Source organism: Biomphalaria glabrata, chromosome 2 (genome assembly GCF_947242115.1).
Source record: "Biomphalaria glabrata chromosome 2, xgBioGlab47.1, whole genome shotgun sequence".
NCBI classification, from domain to species: domain Eukaryota; kingdom Metazoa; phylum Mollusca; class Gastropoda; family Planorbidae; genus Biomphalaria; species Biomphalaria glabrata.
The window spans coordinates 25,506,251-25,524,976 of record NC_074712.1 but is presented as its reverse complement, the minus strand read 5'-3'; the positions used below and the strand labels follow the sequence as shown (position 1 = coordinate 25,524,976).

Here is an 18,726-nt window from a genome sequence, read left to right as displayed (position 1 = left end):
ATAAGCCACTACTTTTCAAATACCACAAGCACAACAATCCACTACGTCGGAATTGTCACTTTGCTCTGCTGTAGAGGACAAGATTGATTCGGCACCCTTTACCATAACTGCAGCTCAAGGCAAGTGCTACTTTTGTGGAAGTTCTATCCACTCTCGTAGCAAATGCCCCGCTAAAGATGCCATCTGTAATAAATGCGGTAAAAAGGAAAACTACAAAAAGGTATGCAAATCAAAACTTTCTACAGTTTACAGACGTAACTCTGATTCAGCAGCATATACAATAACAGCCGCCTCTTCGTTTTCTCTATCTCGTGCTGTAATGAAAATACAAGTTTACAACATTACACTTGATGCTCTCATCAAAACAGGTAGTTCAGACAGTTACATTTCTGCATCGGCTGTCAAAAAGTATAGATTTAGAACTTTTCACTCATCAAAACTTATATCTATGGCCAACATGAACCTAACTGGTTATATTCCCGGACATGTTAATGCTGACATTAAGAGTAAAGGCTCCACTTATAAAGACTTCAAGCTACACATACTTGACAATCTCTGTGAGGATGTTATTTTAGGCCATGACTTCCTTGAACAACATGAGAGTGTACAGATCACTTTTCAGGGGCGTAAACCAACAATGGTCTTAAATGGAATGAAAGCTGCTAATGTCAAACCCGCTCCTCTTTTCCAAAATATGCTTAAAGAGTGTCGACCTATCACTACAAAATCCAGACGTTATTCTGCAAATGACGCTCTATTCATCAATTCAGAGGTTGACAGACTCTTGAAAGATGTCATCATTGAGCCCTCGTCATCTCCATGGCGGGCTCAAGTCTTAATAACAACTAATGAACGACACAAACGAAGAATGGTAGTGGACTACAGCTAAACGGTTAATTGGTTCGCACTTCGGGATGCTTATCCCTTACCCCGAATTGATGCTATGGTCTCTCAAATAGCTAAATACGAAATATTTAGCACCCATCATCTTCGCAACGCATACTGCCTTTGAAGCTAGAGGAAAGTTATACCAATTCTGTAGGATACCCTTTGGAGTAACTAACGGGGTAGCCTGTTTTCAACAGACAATCAACAAGATCATAGAACAAGAGTCACTGGAGGGTACATATGCTTATATTGACATCCCCATTTGTGGTAAGGACAGAGAAGACCATGATAAAAATCTGCTTAAATTTCTTGGGGCTATAAAAAAAATATGGACTAACTCTTAATGAGGAAAAGTGTGCATACGCTTCTTCAAGAATAAGATTACTAGTTTATGAAGTCTCCCATAATGAGACGAAGCCAGACCCCGACAGACTACTGCCCTTGTGTCAACTTCCTCCACCCGAGAACCTAAATGCACAAAGACGAGCTGTAGGTCTATTCTCCTACTATACCAACTGGATAGGACATTTCTCAGATAAGATCCATCCTTTAGTACACAATAGGACTTTCCCACTCCCTGAGACAGTCAAAGATACATTTCAAGCTTTGAAAGAAGAACTAGAAATGGCTGTTGTCACTAATGTAGACCACAAAATGCCGGTGGAGGTTGAAACAGATGCATCTGATATCAGTATATCTGCTACCTTATCTCAGAACAAAAAGCCAGTTGCTTTCTTCTCCAGAACACTATCTCTTAGCAAGAGACGTCAATCCTCCATAGAGAAAGAAGCAATGGCTATCGTTGAATCAATCAAGAAATGGAGACATTTTCTATTAGGGTCACATTTCAAACTCACCACGGATTAAAGGTCCGTATCCTTCATGCTTAACCCTCGTCATCACGGTAAGGTCAAAAACGACAAAATTCAGAGGTGGAGAATAGAACTATCAATGTACAGCTAAGATCTTTCCTCATAGATAAAGGCATGGTAACAAGCAGGACCACAGCATATAATGCAAAAGGCAACGGGCAAATAAAAAAACTGAACTCGACTCTCTGGAAGTCAATTCTTCTTGTCGTCAGGTCAAGAGGGCTACATAACACACAATGGGAGTTAGCCCTAAACGACGCTCTTCATTCAGTTAGATCCCTACTATGCATTGCTACAAACATGACGCCTCACGAAAGACTATTTTCCTACAAAAGAAGGTCCGCCTGTGGTGTCTCTATACCAACCTGGCTATCTGTTCCAGGGCCGGTCCTAATAAGGCATGCGAGGCAAAGCAAATAGATGAAGTAGATGAAGTGGAGCTTATTGCAGCTAATCAGAACTATGCCCATATACGTCTTCCAAATGGAAGGGAAGAAACTGTCTCACTACATCATTTAGCTCCGAGAGGCGACTTTGAGACATCTTCTGAGGTCTCTCAACATCAATTGGCTCCTGGTAACATTGTGACTTTGCCGGGTGTCTCCCAACACTCAGTGGCTTCTAGGGGTGACATGGAGACATCTGCAGAGAACATGGTTTCACCTGCTTTAAGAGCAGAGGATAATGGACAAAAATCACTTGCCAGAGATACGCCTTTACAGCACTCATATAATCTCAGAAGTAGAGCGAAAAGAAACTAAACAGGGGGTGAATGTTGTGTATTTATGTTCTTGTTGTGTGTTGTGAACTGATTTGTTCTTATGTGTCAAAATGTCTTGGTGTCCAGGTCAGCTTGTGTGTCAATCCTGTGTGTACTGTGTTATCGTGAACTGTTTTGTCATTCTATAAAGCCTAGGATCAAGACATGTCTTCTTGTAGTGTTTCATTAGGTTACGACAATCTCCATTTTCCTTTAATGTATATTTTGAACAATAGAATAGTGTTAAAAAAAAACTTGACGCTGAGATATTCCAAGATTTTAAACACCTCCTATTTACACATTGTGATAGCTAAAAACAGCATAGGTTATGAAATGCATCTTAATCCTTGCCTATTTAGAAGCATAATTTAAAAGCCATCTTTAGCCGATGAATCATGGGTCTAAAAAATGTTCTTAACCCTGGACCTATTTACTTCTTCCCAAGAGGTCAAAATTTACATTTTTAATGCACTTTGATCCCTGGTAAAATTTTTCAGAAACTAAAATGTGACTGAATTGTAAATGAAACATGCACAATAGAAATAGACTAAATTGGCAATACTAAAAAATTTAAGGTTCTTTTTTTTTTTTAACAATGAGGTGTTCTAAAACTAAAAAAAACAAATAGAACACTGAAAAGAATTTTTGTCTCGAAGTAATGTGTATTTATTATAAAAATATTACAAAGTATTATGAAAGCTCAGGGGAATAGATATTTAGTACAAAATAAGGAAAAGTTTGATATCCCTTACCACTTGATCACCCTGTAATTATGATTATAATCTGGTAATTATGATTACACAGCATTCTAGCAAATATAAAGAATAAATTTTACTTAAGATATTTAAGCATGTAAAATATATTATTTTCAGGAATGCATCAAGCCTGTTGAAATTAAAAGAAAGCCTGGTAAAGTTGGAAAATTGCGTGTTGAAGATGATGGTAGTTACACAGAGATATCTCATGAGGGTGAAGAGACTCATTTAGAAAAAGCAAAAATTACATTAAATGACTGTCTTGCATGTAGTGGCTGTATTACATCAGCAGAAAGTGTTCTTATCGCACAACAGAGTCAAGATGAATTATACAGAGTTCTTAAGGAGAATATCTTACTTAAACAGGTTTTGAAATATTGTCTTGTTTGGTTTAACCTTGCCTTGTTTATCAAAACAGATTTCTCTAAAAATCAAAAGAAAATGAAGGAATTTTAGGAAATTTTTTTAACTCCCCCACCCACAGATAATTTATTGTGCTTTTAATTGTGATTTAGCTTGTACTATCAGACAGCACTTTTTTCCATTACACATCTATCTTGAATTCCTTTGTTTCTTATGAGCTGGTTGACCAAAGTATGCCATGAACTGATCTTTAGATGAATTACCCCTATGTGTTTCTCAAACTTGTACCACTAGTAATTAAGGATCACTTGTCTAAAACTTGTTTTGAATGCAAGGAAGGCAAAGGCCTTTAGAAAAATCAAGTTCACACAATGTCAGAAAAAAAAATGCTTTTAACAAAGCTTATATATCAACTCACTCTGTCTGTCTGGTAAAAAGTTTGTGCACATTATTTCTCCCACACCCAATTTACTATCAAGCTGAAATTTTGTTCATTATTTATTTTACCTGACAAACCAAGAATCAATAAAAAAAAAACAATAAGTTAATTAACTATTGGTCATTAATTATTTTGTTTGGTATTGAACAAAGGAAAGAAATTGTACTTGATTGATGTGGAGGTTTAAGTTAAATTAGTCCCCTTTATACTATGTTTTAAAGTTTGAAACTAACAATAACAAACCTTCTATTTTCATAAATCTATCATAAATATTTATATAAGATGTATCAATGATCTTTTAGACAGGGCAGTCCAGTCAAGAGAAGCTTGTTGTTCTCTCCATCTCACCTCAAGCAAGAGCTTCTGTGGCTGCCAAATTTAAACTTTCAGCACAAGCTGCAGCTAGAAAACTAACATCATTTTTCAAAAGTCTTGGTTAGTTTTTAAGAAAATAAAGGAAGTTTTATTGAGTAACAACACGATTTTTGATGAATATTTATATTCTTGATGTTATTGATTTGTTACTAAATTGGTTTATTTTTACATTTCTTAGGAGTACATTATGTGTTTGATGCAGCATTTGCTAACAATTTTAGCCTGATTGAAAGCTGTCTAGAGTTTGAGAAACGTTATAAAGCATCAGAGACTACAAAAGATTCCTTACCAATGCTGGCTTCTGCATGTCCAGGTGTTGTTTTCTTAACAATGAAATAATTGAAGATTTTATTTAAAAATTGTTATGAAAATTATGTTCTGTATCGGTTGTCGTTCTTATGTTTACATGTGCTTGTAACTCGTCCGTGTGAATGTGTTCACGAAATGTGTGTTGTGTAGTCATTCAGTGTATTAAAGCCATACTATACAGACATGGTTCTCGACTCTCTTATCTTTATGTTCATAACAAAACTAAAATGTTCTTAAAGAGATATTATAAACAAAATTACTAAGGTACAGCACCCGATGACTTTATACTAGTCTAACTCTACTTTAACTCAGAATTTGAGAATATTCCTGAGATGTCATGCATACATATTTAATAATTTTTCTTTGTTTTTATATTGTTTAATAGCTTTAAGGTGTGCATTTTATTATTACTCTTTTGTATAAACAAATTAATATAATTGTAGATTACACTATTTCTTGTTAAATTCATAATTAAATAATATTAGTTCACTTAGTTCCAAATGTAATGGTACATGGCTATTTGAATAGAAAATATCTTAGGTCCTCCAACATTGTAGAAAAACCACAGCTCACATGTTGTTTTACATCTTTTGGGTAAACCTATTGGCCTATTATTGGCTTGCAGTGTAACTTCTCAAATGGTTACGTTCAGACATTTAATATTGCAACTAGAGTATTTGCGTCCAAAAGCACTACTGGCCCTGATCAGCTTATCAACCTCCCTTAAAAGGGAGTATCATACTATGCTTTCCAGATTTCTAAAGTTGTCTACCATGTTAAAGGAATGTCTATTCATGGTGATCTCTGGGGCTGAGTAGATTTTATTGGATGACTTCCATTTTTCTGAAATTTGTAGTTATATAGTTGAACCAAAAGAAGCAGTGTTGTACAATATATTTAAACCAAAAGAAGCAGTGTTGTACAATATATTTAAACCAAAAGAAGCAGTGTTGTACAATGTAGATGAACCAAAAGAAGCAGTGTTGTACAAAATAGTTGAACCAAAAGAAGCAGTGTTGTACAATATATTTAAACCAAAAGAAGCAGTGTTGTACAATATATTTAAACCAAAAGAAGCAGTGTTGTACAATGTAGTTGAACCAAAAGAAGCAGTGTTGTACAAAATAGTTGAACCAAAAGAAGCAGTGTTGTACAAAATAGTTGAACCAAAAGAAGCAGTGTTGTACAAAATAGTTGAACCAAAAGAAGCAGTGTTGTACAATATAGTTGAACCAAAAGAAGCAGTGTTGTACAAAATAGTTGAACCAAAAGAAGCAGTGTTGTACAATATAGTTGAACCAAAAGAAGCAGTGTTGTACAAAATAGTTGAACCAAAAGAAGCAGTGTTGTACAAAATAGTTGAACCAAAAGAAGCAGTGTTGTACAATATAGTTGAACCAAAAAAAGCAGTGTTGTACAATATAGTTGAACCAAAAGAAGCAGAGTGTTGTACACAAAGTCATGAGCTGGAGATCATGTTCAGTCTGAGTAATTAAGGCATAGAGAAACTGTGTTATGACCATTTCCTTTGTTTTGGTATGGGGCAGTAGACTTTGAAGATTGAGCGCATTGTAATAATAATTCACCAGCAAAAATAAAATATTGCCCTGCATAGTAGAACTATGTTAATTATTCTAAACTATCTAAACTGAAAATAGTTAATCATTTGCTTTGAAAAGAAAACTTGACCAATCAGATATAGATGACATATATTAGTTTACCAAGTGACAATAAAATTTATTTTTGGAAGAAAAAAAAATTAATTACTTTTGCAGATGTATGATTAGTTATTGTGTTTTATATGCTCTATAAATTGTTTACACTTTAATTGCGGAGAGCCTTGTTGATAGCTTTTACTCTGTTGACTAGGCTAATAGAGCCTGTATTAAGATGGTGCACAAATGTTTAAATAAGCTTATTAATTCATTAAAAGCTGTTCATATTTGCAATGAAATGTTTTAGTGTACTGCTGTAAGCCAATAAAGTAAGTGGTGTCAAGTTTTTTTGTTCCTTTTCTTGCTGTAGGCCTAGTGATGTAAGCGGAGTCAAGTTTTTTCCTTTGAAGTCATATGGAAAATTTTCATTCATAAAACATTCTAGCCAAAATTAATTTTTCGATAATGAAACATTTTCCAACCAATATAATGGTTGACCTCAAAAGTTTTCATGATTTGTGCATTGAGTTGAGAATGTTTTTCTCAATAATGTACACATACCTTGAAATTTTAAAGAAAATCATTCAAGTTTTATTCGAAAAAAAAATTATATATATATATATATATTGTCACGTATCATTTGTCAAACATTATTTTATTTAATAATTATTTAAATAATTAACTCAGTTCAAGGTTATATGTCAGGTCTGGTTTTTCCAATGACGCGGTGATCATGCATGCAGCACTTGATAGAAAATCATATGATCAGCCAAAGAAATGATTTCATTGGTTATGCTAATTATGTTAATTTAGAGGTCAAGACAGTCACGTGGACAGAGAGATGCGCAGGAGCTAGAATTCTTCAGTTGTAGGTTGATTTTCATAAGAGCAAGTCTCGTGGTTATATTCAGAAAGTGTAGTCGCATTGTGAGATCTCAGCACCATCCAACAAAGAGGCAAAGTTTATTCAAGATCTCTCCTAATGACCGTGACATATATATATATATATATACACACACACACACACACATAGATACACATGAGAGAATAGGATTCATAAGTAAATGAAATATAATTTTCATTATCTTGTTGGTTAGCAATTTTTAGTTACAAATAATTGTTTTTATCTGATAACTTTTAGGCTGGATCTGTTATGCAGAGAAAACCCATGGTTCCTACATCCTCCCATTCATCAGTTCTATTAAATCTCCACAACAAATTATGGGATCATTGGTCAAAGACTATTTTGCAGAACAGTGGAAAAGAACTCCAGACTCAATCTACCATGTTGCTGTCATGCCTTGTTTTGACAAAAAATTAGAAGCTTCCAGGGCTGATTTTTTTAATGAAATTTATCAGACTCGAGATGTTGACTGTGTAATTACTTCAGGTGTGTACTTATTTACTGATTAACTAACTATAATAAGTCTCATTCATACTTATTACTTTCATTACTGTATGTACATTTGTATACAAGTTCTTTCTTCATTATATTGAAAAAGGAATATTAGAATATTAGCTTCTTTTTTTTTTTTTTTCTCAGACATATTTTTGCAAGAGAACTATGTGAATTCTTACCAGTAGAAAAAATCATTTCTTTCCAATCATTAATTAAGTTTTTTTTTGTTTGTTTCTTTTTGTTATTTTTATTCCAAAGGGTTTAAGGTTGATAAACTTGTAGTTTCTGCTATTGCAATATTAGTTGAACATAGAAAGGAGTAGGAAAATAAATAATGACTTTTCAAGAGCATGTCAGCTTCACCATAAACACAAGCAAAAAGGAAACCACCAAATCTGCAACAACCACAGTGGACTATCTCTAATCTCTATTGCTGTGAAAATCCTTGCATGCATCCTACAAAATCATGCATCTACTAGAACATGGTCGAACTCTTTCTCTCCGTTATTATTTTTCCACTTTTCAACATAATTCTTCATTTTGCTCATTACTATTTCACTAGCCTGTCATGATAAAGCTTCAATAGCTTTGTTGTTTGTTATCAGAAAATGTTGTATTTGGTATAGAATTAAAGGGCAATGCATGTTATTTTTTTATATAAGACAAAAAAAAATTTGTAAGATTAAACATTAATTTAGTTTAATGAGATCAAATCAACGATGGTATCATCAATTAAGAGAGAAAGAGTTAATACCAGAAAGCCAATGCGACTTCAGAAAGGAGCGTGGAACCATTGGCATGATCTTTGCATCAAGTCAGCTCCTGGAAAAATGCCAAGAACAAAATACTGTTATATGTTGACCTAACAAAAGCATTCAACACTATTAGCAGAGAAGGATTCTGGAAGATCATGTTAAAGTATTGATGTCCACAAAAATTCATATCCATGGTAAGACCATTGCATGATGGCATGACAGCTCGTGTTTAGAAAAGTGGAGAACCATCAGAGCCTTTTGAAGTATCAAATGGGGTAAAACAATTCTGTGTCCTAGCACCCACACTGTTCAGTATCATGTTCTCTGCAATGCTGACAGAAGCATTCAGAAAACGGGATAATTATAACGTATAGATTTGATGGTGGCCTATTCAACCTGAGGCAGCTCAAAGCAAAATCAAAAACAAAATCAGTAGTAATCAGATTACTGTGCCCTAAATGCCTGCTCTGAAAATTATCTGCAGAGCATTCTCAGTGATTTTTCAAGAGCATGTTCAGACTTGGCCTCACTATATACACAAAAAATACTGAAGTCTTATATTCACTGGCTCCAGGTAAAGTCTACTCGAATCCAAGCATTAAGATAAATGGACACAAAATAATGCAGTGGCAGTGCCTACCTAGGCAGCTCACTCTCCAGAATGGAAAGATTGATAATGAAATCGACCTGTATCATCAAGGCCAGTGCATCCTTTGGAAGAAATGTTTGGAATAGATATCACCACAAACACCAAGTTAGGGGTTTATAAGGCTGTCATCCTCCCTACATTGCTCTATGCCTCACATGGATAGTATATAGAAAACATGATCTGTCTCAGTAAAATAAGTAAAGTTTAAGTTCCCTTTTCAGACCTTGTGGTCTATAGGGCAGATGATGTAAAGGTCATCTGTTTCTCAGAAAAATACTGAATGTTAAACAGCAAGAAAAAATTACTGATACTGAAGTCCTTCGAAGAGCAGGCCTCCAAAGCAAGCTGATGAAGTCTCAGCTGTGATGGGCAGACCACAACTGCAGAATGGAAGGACCCCCCCCCCATCCCTAAACAACCCCTGTATGGCCAATTAAGGGAAGGAAAGCACTCATAAAGTTGGACAAAGAAAACACTTCAGGGACACCCTCAAAGCTTCTCTGAAAGCCTTCAGTATTGACCCAGTCACCTAGGAGACAGAAACACATGATAGAACACAATGGCATCACACTGTGAAAACTGGCGCACAAATTGCAGAGGACAAGAGAACAGCGCTGGCAGAAGAAAAGTGTCAGAGAAAAAAAGAAAGGCCAATGACACTAGCTCTAGCTGGAATAACCTTCCCAGCTCATGTGCAGCTAAACATTCTGGGCTCACATAGGTCTCAGCCGCACGAGGAGGCACAAAACCCTAGTGCAAAGCCCTAAGCTCCCTGGATGACAAAAGGGGTCATAATCAAACCATGATGGATGAATTACATTATCAATTAAAAGAGGTTTGAGGTAGATAAATGTACAGTTTCTGAAATTGCAGTATTAGTTGAACATAGAAGGGAGTTGAAAAGTAATTAGTGGTACTATCACAATTCTATAGAGCGTAATTAAATTAATTTTGAAATAAAATTTTTACACAACTTGGAGAAAAGACTTTCTAAAAAAGTGAAAAGCAAGATAAAACTGTAAGCCAAAATATAAAAAAAAATGTTACAATTATGTAAGCCTCATTGGCATTTTTTGTTGGGTTGTTAAATGAGCATGTTGTAAATATTTCTTTTATTCATCTTCATTTAACAATCAAAATTTATTTTATAAATGATAATAGGTAGTGTTCTATTTTATTATTTGTAATTAAATGTTTTTATTGATTTCTTTTTGTTTTTAAAGGAGAAGTTGAAAAAATGTTACTGCAAGAAAATATCAATTTAAATGACATGGAGGAACATAGACTTGATGCTTTGTAAGAAACTTCTATCAAAATAATCATTAGGTGTCGCATATTTTTGTACACATAAATGTATATTATTGGCTTTTTCAATCTACAAATGTTTTAGCTAATGATGTAGGCTTATTAAGATACTAGCATTACACACCAGCTATGCCTGTTGATTTGTTTTTTACTTCCAATAAACAGGCCTTATTTCCCCCAAACATACTTCTTAGCCAGTGATTTCTAGTATTTCTAGTATCTTTTGCACTGACTTGGAATGGATTGCTCTCTTTAATTATTTCTCTCACTCCTTCTCTCCCTCTTTTTCTCTCTCTCTCTCTCTCTGGAATCTTTTTTTTTTTTTTGCTCATCATTGTACCTTAGCGAACTGATTACTCCATATGTCCCCCAGAGAGCCCTACGCTCAATGGACTCAATGCTTTTAGTAGTGCCACGTTTCTCCCTCAAAAGCTACGGTCTGCGTGCTTTTTCAGTTCACTGACCAAAGGTTTGGAACTCACTCCCCATTGATCTCAGACAGACAACATGCTACACCACTTTTAAGAAGAACATTAAGACCTATCTGTTTAAAACGTTTTTAGATTAACTGTCATTTTAGCTCTCGTGTTTTTGTTTGTAAAGTTGTTACAGCGCCTTGAGCCTACATTTTGTTTGTTAACAGCGCTTTATAAATAAAATTATTATTATTATTATCATTATGTTCTCTGACATAGATTTTTGACTTGAATTGAAATGACCTGTTTTATAACACTCCTCTTGACACACAAGCGGGCACATACTTTTCTGCCCTAAATCACTTTTATTCTTTCTCTTTACCCCCCCCCCCCCCCTCTTTTTTCCTGCTCTCCCACCCACAACAAAAAGGTTTGATGTGCATTTTCTGACTCTGCTTTTCAATTTAATAGCCTAACATTTCTCTTTTTGTTCCCATCTGATGGGCCTGCAACCCACGCTTTCACAATTTTTGGACCTTTGTTATTATAATGACACCCTCTACCTTTTTCAGCTTCTGCCAATGGATTGACCCCCTCCCCACACATTTCTCTGCTCTTGAATTATAGATACCGGTATAGTAACTTTGGTTAGTTTTACATCTTTGTTTTGTATCATTCAATCATAAGGCCAGTAATGATTGGTATAAGATACAGCACACCATCAGTTTCACTTCCATCCCTCACACTATATTTATTTTGGCATTGTGTTCTCTAAACAAAAAAGGAAATATCAGTTTGGTTTTATTTATTTGAATTGTTTATTTGACCCCTTTTAAATGTAGAGAAAAGAGAGAGCTACAGAGTATAGTAATCTTATTTACATATGCACATGGGCAAAATCATTATCATTTCTTGCTTTCTCAATACATAGACTCTAGATCTATCTTTTTGATGCTATTAGGCTAAGTTTTATTCATTACTAAAAGACAGTGGAAATTAAAATACAATATGATGTAAGGCAAATTTTTAAAAGTTTACTTAAAGACAAAGAATGAAATTATGTTTTGAAAATATGGAAGTCTTATTTTTTGTGCTATTTCTATTTATGCTTTATAAATAGAATGCAGCCTTTTGGGGAAATTCTGAAAATAAAAGGCAAAGGTTAATTAGAAAACTTGCGGTTTTTCTTGATTCACAGTGTTCAAGCTGTGAATCTGTCAAACTGTATCTTATCATGCACTTAAGAGGTAAAAGGAACCTGTGTGGGACAGTTGGCAAGATCTCTTGATACATAAATCACTCATTGAGTCAGTGGTATTTTTGTGCTTATCATATATAGATAATCTATTCTGACTAAGCAATGGCTGTCAGGTCATGTAGTATGCTCTTCAGACTGTAGTCACGATGGTCCCAATTTCAAACCATGCCCACTTCCATCCATGCAGTCCTGCAGTTTAGGACTAGGACAAAATAGTTCTCATTTCTAAAGGAAAGTTTGAAAATAATGAAAGAAAGTAAGCTGAACGTAGTATTCCTGTTTTCATTCATTTTCTTTGTTTATCAAAACTACCACATAAGTTTTAAAAAAATGTTTCTTAATATAATTTTTTTTTTTTACTTATTACAAAAATACTCTAGAATTTCAAACAAGTAACATTCCAAAATTTGAATTGAAAAGTTTAAAAACTCATGTAATCTGAAAGCTTTTGTTTTTTTTTAATTCACTAGATATTCTAATGATGTTGAAGACCAACTCACTAACCATCAAGGAAATAGTGCTGGTGGATACTTGGAACACATTGCAAAATTTGCTGCTGTACACATACTTGAGACAAATATAGAGAAATTGACTTACACAGTTTTACGGTTTGTGAAAATATTTTATATGTATTGATTGTTATAAAAACAAATGGCTCCAGGCTAGAATTCTTGTATAGACAATATTCTAATTAGGATTGACCTACTTTGATCCTAAAACTCTTTTCATCTGATGTCCATGATATCATTTCTATTGTTAAGGCTTCCGCGCGGTGTTGATTGTTTGAAATAGATCTACGTCTGACTGGAAGTAACACTGAACTCGAACTACTTCAGTAACACCGGCGAAAGGCCGAAACAATCAAAATATGTAGTCGACGCTGATGTTGTTCTACAAATATATTTAATAATCAAGAAGGGATCGTCTGATGTCAGCTGTGTCCGTAAATCCGTATATCTATTGTACTGCTCTACAAGAAGCGTCTTCTTTGTAGCGTCACTTAGAGCGTTCTTGTTTTTTAACCAACTTTACGTCATCGTCGCTAAGTAAAACTTTACCCTATTCCCGAAACAAATAACTAATTCCTAATCATGTCATAACAACTCCTCCCCCTCCTGCTAAAAAAAATTGCATATCAATTTTTTAATCTACTGTCTTAGTCTTACAATGTGCAAGGGCCAAAAATGTAGGGAAACATAAAAGACAACACAACTTGAGTCTTGATTGTGATTTCAGCTTCTCTTCCTGTGTCCACAATCAAGTTCTTCTGAATACATATTTCCCTCAAGTGTCACTAAATGATACTGTCCAATGTGATGTGCCATAGGTGACCGCAGACATAGTTCGTTTGCGCTGACACTATAGGTGTGTCTATCTATACTTCATCACATCACGTTCCAGAGGTTACACCGCTTTCCCTCACACGTCAGGACAGACATTTTACCTAATATGACAAATTAACATTTATCAAAACTCATTCTCCCACTATACACCTAACGTTCTTTTGGGCATTTACAAGCGTATTTTATTTCCTCTCTCCACTTACTTGTCCCCACACGACCTAACTCTTTATGGATGTATGATCATGATCAACAACAAAGAATAAATTATAAAACTTACTTTTCCTTGCTATCAATATATCGTTGCCTTATAAATGCCCTATCTATTCATACATCCATACATACAATTCATACATACTACCCGAAATGAATAACCAACATGAGCCAATCTAATAATGACCCAATTGCATGTATATTATAACATAAATATACTATTCCAAGATACTGTAAAATAACCTAATACCCATCTAGTTATGACTACTAGTTAAGTCAATTAATTAAGAATAAGCAATTTAAATAAAATCCAATTTATTTACACACTACGATCGCATAGTGCTATGGCTATCTACACGACCCATACATTTGTTCTCTCCAACTGGAGTTAACATCTCTTCTTACACCACTATAGCCCGCGTGTGGCCTTCTACCTCGGTATGACTTGCGATTACCTCTACCACAGTCATCTCTTCTATCGTCACTGTCGGATACAGACCTGTGCCTCCTATCCGAACTCGCAATCTTCTGTTCAGACTGTTCTGCCCTACTCCAACAGTCTTTAGCGATGTTCCCATGTTTATGGCAGTTAAAACAAATTCTGTCCTTTCTAGGTTTGTTTCGCCTCATGTTGCCATACCTGCTTTTCCAACTCCTAACCTGTTTGTCAGTAGCGGCTTTGACACCTGCTACATTTCCAAGTAAAACATCTCTAGATAACTTCGGCATGGCTACCCATTCGCAATACCCTGTGTACAATGGAGATCGAAGGAACACTTTGCACGCTTCGAACCTCTTGACTGCGCCGTCTGCCAATCTGACTGATTTGGTATAGCCTAAATAATCCTTAGATTTAACTAATCCTCCTCGAACTGCGATTGTACTGCTAGCTGTGTCCTGGATCACATTTATCTGTTTATTATTTATCATGCCCGGATATAATTTAAATCTATCTTCCCCACAATCAAGGTAGTTAATTTCTTCATCTGGTTCACTATGTCCACTATCAAGATCCCTGTCTTGGATGCTCCTTACAAAATTAATCCTATCTGGTGGCCGATTATCCCTCTCTTGTCTACGGTTTCCTTGATTACTTCTATCACTAGTGCCACTATTATCCTGCGTATTCCCATTGCCAGCTCCATTCCCTCTATGTTTCCTACACTGGTATGCCATGTGTCCCTTTTCCTGACAGTTAAAACATGTAACGTCCCTAAGGTTTCTTTCACATGCTTTTGGTCTATCTATTCTCCTGTCATAACTTTCCCTGCCATTGTTTTCATTTCCCCAGGATCTATCCTTTATGCCATCATAACTATCCCGACCATTGTTTCCACGTTCCCTGGACCTATCATTTCTCCTACCATAGGTGTCCCTATCACTAACATCATTCCTTTTACCATAATCCCTATCATTGCTATCATTTCCCTTTACATAACCTACCAGGTCTTTTTCTGTGGTCTCTAACCGAAAGTGGGTTGTTTAGGTAAGCATTCTTAAAGATCCTAATGATTTCTACCAAGTCTTCAATTACCTTAGGGTTTCTTTCCTTTATAAAGGACTGTAGCTGAGGGTCGCACTTATTGATGAAATAGTCAATCAGAATAAAGTTCCTCAACCCCTCGTAGGTGTTCTTCACATTCTCGAATCCGAGCCATTTAATGAAGAAGTCCTTTTCTGAGTTGATGGTTGTTTGCGGATCAACTTGGCTGGATGGAGTGTTTTCGTAATGCTTCTTTCGGAATGTTGCCTCGTTGTGCCCGTATGCGTTTAGCAGTTCCTTCTTTAGCACCTGATAGCTGTTTTGCATCGAGTGGTCGTGGCTTTGGCAAATCGTGAGGGCTTTCCCATGTACGAAGTCCAAGATTTCGGACCACTCCTTCTTCTGGACATTAAACTTTGCTAGTTTAATTTCAAAACGTTTTAGATAGTCGCCAATGTCATCTTTGTCTTCCGCAAAAGGTTGTATTTTCTTTTTTCATCCATGCGGCGCTACTATGGCTTTCTATGTTGGCGCTATTGTTGCTGTTCCCTTCGGTGGACACACTTACACCAGCCTCTATCCTCATCTGTTCAACTTGAATTCTCACTTTTCTGTCCGCCTCTTCTTTTTTCTCCCTCTCTACACGTTCCGCCTCTCTAACCTTTTCCCTCTCCAACTTTTTTGCCTCTCTAACTTTCTCCCGCTCTATGCGATCTGCTTCTTCTTTTTCTCTGACTCTAGCTTTCTCTCTCTCCAAGCGTTCTGCTTCTCTAATTCTCTCCTTCTCCAAACGCTCTGCTTCTCTAATCCTCCCCTTCCCTAAGCGTTCTGTTTCTGCCTCCACCATCTGTTGCACATAGGCGGCCAGTTCTTTGCCGCGTAGTTCTAGTTCTGTCTTGGCCTCTTGGATTAACTTTTTCCTAAACTCTTCTAAGTCGTAACCTGGAGCAGTTGCCATATTATTTTTATGTTACTTTACCTCGCTTTTTATTTAAATTATCTTACACAAAAGCCTAATAGCTTCTATTACCTATGTTCTATAAATCAAATTACCTTTTGAGCGTACCCTCGCTCCGCGGCTTCCTAATATCTCTTAATTCCAACGAATTAAATTCGTCACTCTACCCTCGGCGTCTAGACTACCAACTTAGACTAATAATCACTTCTACCCTTTCCCAAGATACACTTAGTATCCTTGATACAAGTGTGTAGGCGTGTAGGCTACACTCTGACCCGACTGAATACGATGTGCGACACACACACACTCCAACCGACTACGTGCTACTCAACACGAGTCGCCGGTAAATAGACCAACCTGTCTATTTACAAATACTAAAATTACAAATGGGCAATCAGGCTTCACCTCGATTGTTCCCCAGATCTCGTCTAGATTACGCTAGATCTTAGTTAGTTACTTCTTACCTGCTTTCACAGCCAGGAGTGTAAATAACTTACAACTCATACAAATAAACTATGAAAATAAACTTAAATACGATAAACAACAAACTATAGATCTAGTTCTAATGAATGAGACTTTCGTCTGACAGTACGACTTAGGACGGGAGTATTGCAAACAATTAATACATGACGTTACTAAAAAATGCTTAACTAAATGTTCACATTCACATACAGGACGAATTAACAGCTAAACATATATATGGACCTCTTGCTAGATTACATCTAATTTTAAGGATATCCCCAATCCACCACGATTTAACCTGGTGTGATAATCTAGCGAGTGGTCACTTCCCTACAGACTCTAATTATCCTAAGGAGAAAGTAGTTAAATAACACTTATCTGTCCAAGAAGCGATGATAACTCTACAATCGGTCTCGGGTCCACTCTTCCTACGCTAATGTCTGTCCCGGCGGCAAGGCTCACGGCAATGTCTCCCTAGCGGCGAGATAAGGACAGCGAACGTTTCGGCTCTCCAAGGTCCTTCTGTGCTGGTCTGCAACGGCTCCGGTTCTTCGGTGGTACAGCGTCTGGTTCTGGTTCACGGTGATCTGTCGTCTGGTTCCGGTTCATCGATGGCGTAGAGTCTGGTTCCGGTTGCTGGTTCCGACGCAGGTACGGTGGTTCCGGGTGGTCATCTGTACAAAGCGAAACTGGAACGGTCCAACAGTTGACACAGCGACAAAGTCAGAATCCAGTGCTAAAATACCGGCTATCTGGCTATCTAACGTGTAGTACAGATTCAGCCGAGCCATAGAGCAATATAGCACTACTGCACTTAAGTGTCGTAGGCAGTACGATGGCTCCTACGTCAAAAGTTCTTTGGCGTGACTTCAGCGGTCGATCTTGGCCTTGCAGAGGTGACCTTCACGTTCGTTCTCAAGATGCCGGGCAGGCGATATCTCTTCAGTACGGCTTCGACAGGATGGTTTTCTTCCCTTCAACAAAACTGTAGCCTTCTCGATACCAAACTGCAGGTTTCAATATGATGCCCCAACGTTTGGGCGTTTACAAATAACAAATGTCTCGTTACCTCCTAGGTCTACGAGTCCAGGACCTCACTGGCTTTCCTTCGCCGACGTGGCTGTACAATCAGGGTCTAGCTGCAGACTAGGCCGATGATGTTAACTTCTGCCTCCTCCTAACAGAGGGCTTCTATCCTTCTGGATGTTGATGCCAGTAAGCTCTGAGTCTGGGGTCGCCACGTTGTTAAGGCTTCCGCGCGGTGTTGATTCTTTGAAATATAACTAGTGTAGATCTACGTCTGACTGGAAGTAACACTGAACTCGAACTACTTCAGTAACACCGGCGAAAGGCCGAAACAATCAAAATATGTAGTCGACGCTGATGTTGTTCTACAAATATATTTAATAATCAAGAAGGGATCATCCGATGTCAGCTATGTCCGTAAATCCGTATATCTATTGTACTGCTCTACAAGAAGCGTCTTCTTTGTAGCGTCACTTAGAGCGTTCTTGTTTTTTAACCAACTTTACGTCATCGTCGCTAAGTAAAACTTTACCCTATTCCCGAAACAAATAACTAATTCCTAATCATGTCATAACACTATGAAGGTCCAGCTCCATATTATTTTGGTACAGCACATTTTTCCTTTTCTCTGCCTCCATGTTTTTTACTGTCTTAGGGAACATGTTTCACCTATTCTACAAATTAAATTTGGTCACAATTTCACTAAGAGGATGAGTGTCCATTTTTATTTTACTATTTCTGTTTTGTTACTCAAGTTAATTTAATATAAACATGGTTACAAAGACAGTTTGTGTGGAAACACAAACTTAAAATCGGCCCCCTAAGCGGTCCTCTCAGGCAGGCTTCAATATTTTCAGAAAGAACATCCAAATGAAATTATATCAAAGACAAATGAGAGATAAGAATGGAGATAGAAGGTTGACAGATCTTGTGTAGTGCCCCAACGGTGCAGCAGATCAAAGGATAGGTGCAAGTGAATGCAAAGTTAGATGTGAACCTGGCCTAACTAGTTCCCCTTTCAGACCTTGTGGTCTATAGGGCAGATG

The 18,726-nt window shown here is 36.7% G+C and overlaps 1 protein-coding gene across 5 annotated transcripts in view; it reads left to right on the top strand.

Moving 5' to 3' along the window:
* LOC106057327 (cytosolic iron-sulfur assembly component 3-like) overlaps positions 1–18,726 on the top strand; it is a 32,292-nt gene that overhangs the window by 8,974 nt on the left and 4,592 nt on the right. For all 5 annotated transcript variants that reach the window (XM_056022086.1, XM_056022088.1, XM_056022089.1 and 2 more), the window contains exons 3-8: positions 3,393–3,641; positions 4,380–4,512; positions 4,631–4,765; positions 7,558–7,806; positions 10,443–10,515; positions 12,669–12,806. In XM_056022086.1, coding sequence (XP_055878061.1) covers positions 3,393–3,641; positions 4,380–4,512; positions 4,631–4,765; positions 7,558–7,806; positions 10,443–10,515; positions 12,669–12,806 — 977 coding nt within the window. The remainder of the gene's footprint in view (positions 1–3,392; positions 3,642–4,379; positions 4,513–4,630; positions 4,766–7,557; positions 7,807–10,442; positions 10,516–12,668; positions 12,807–18,726) is intronic.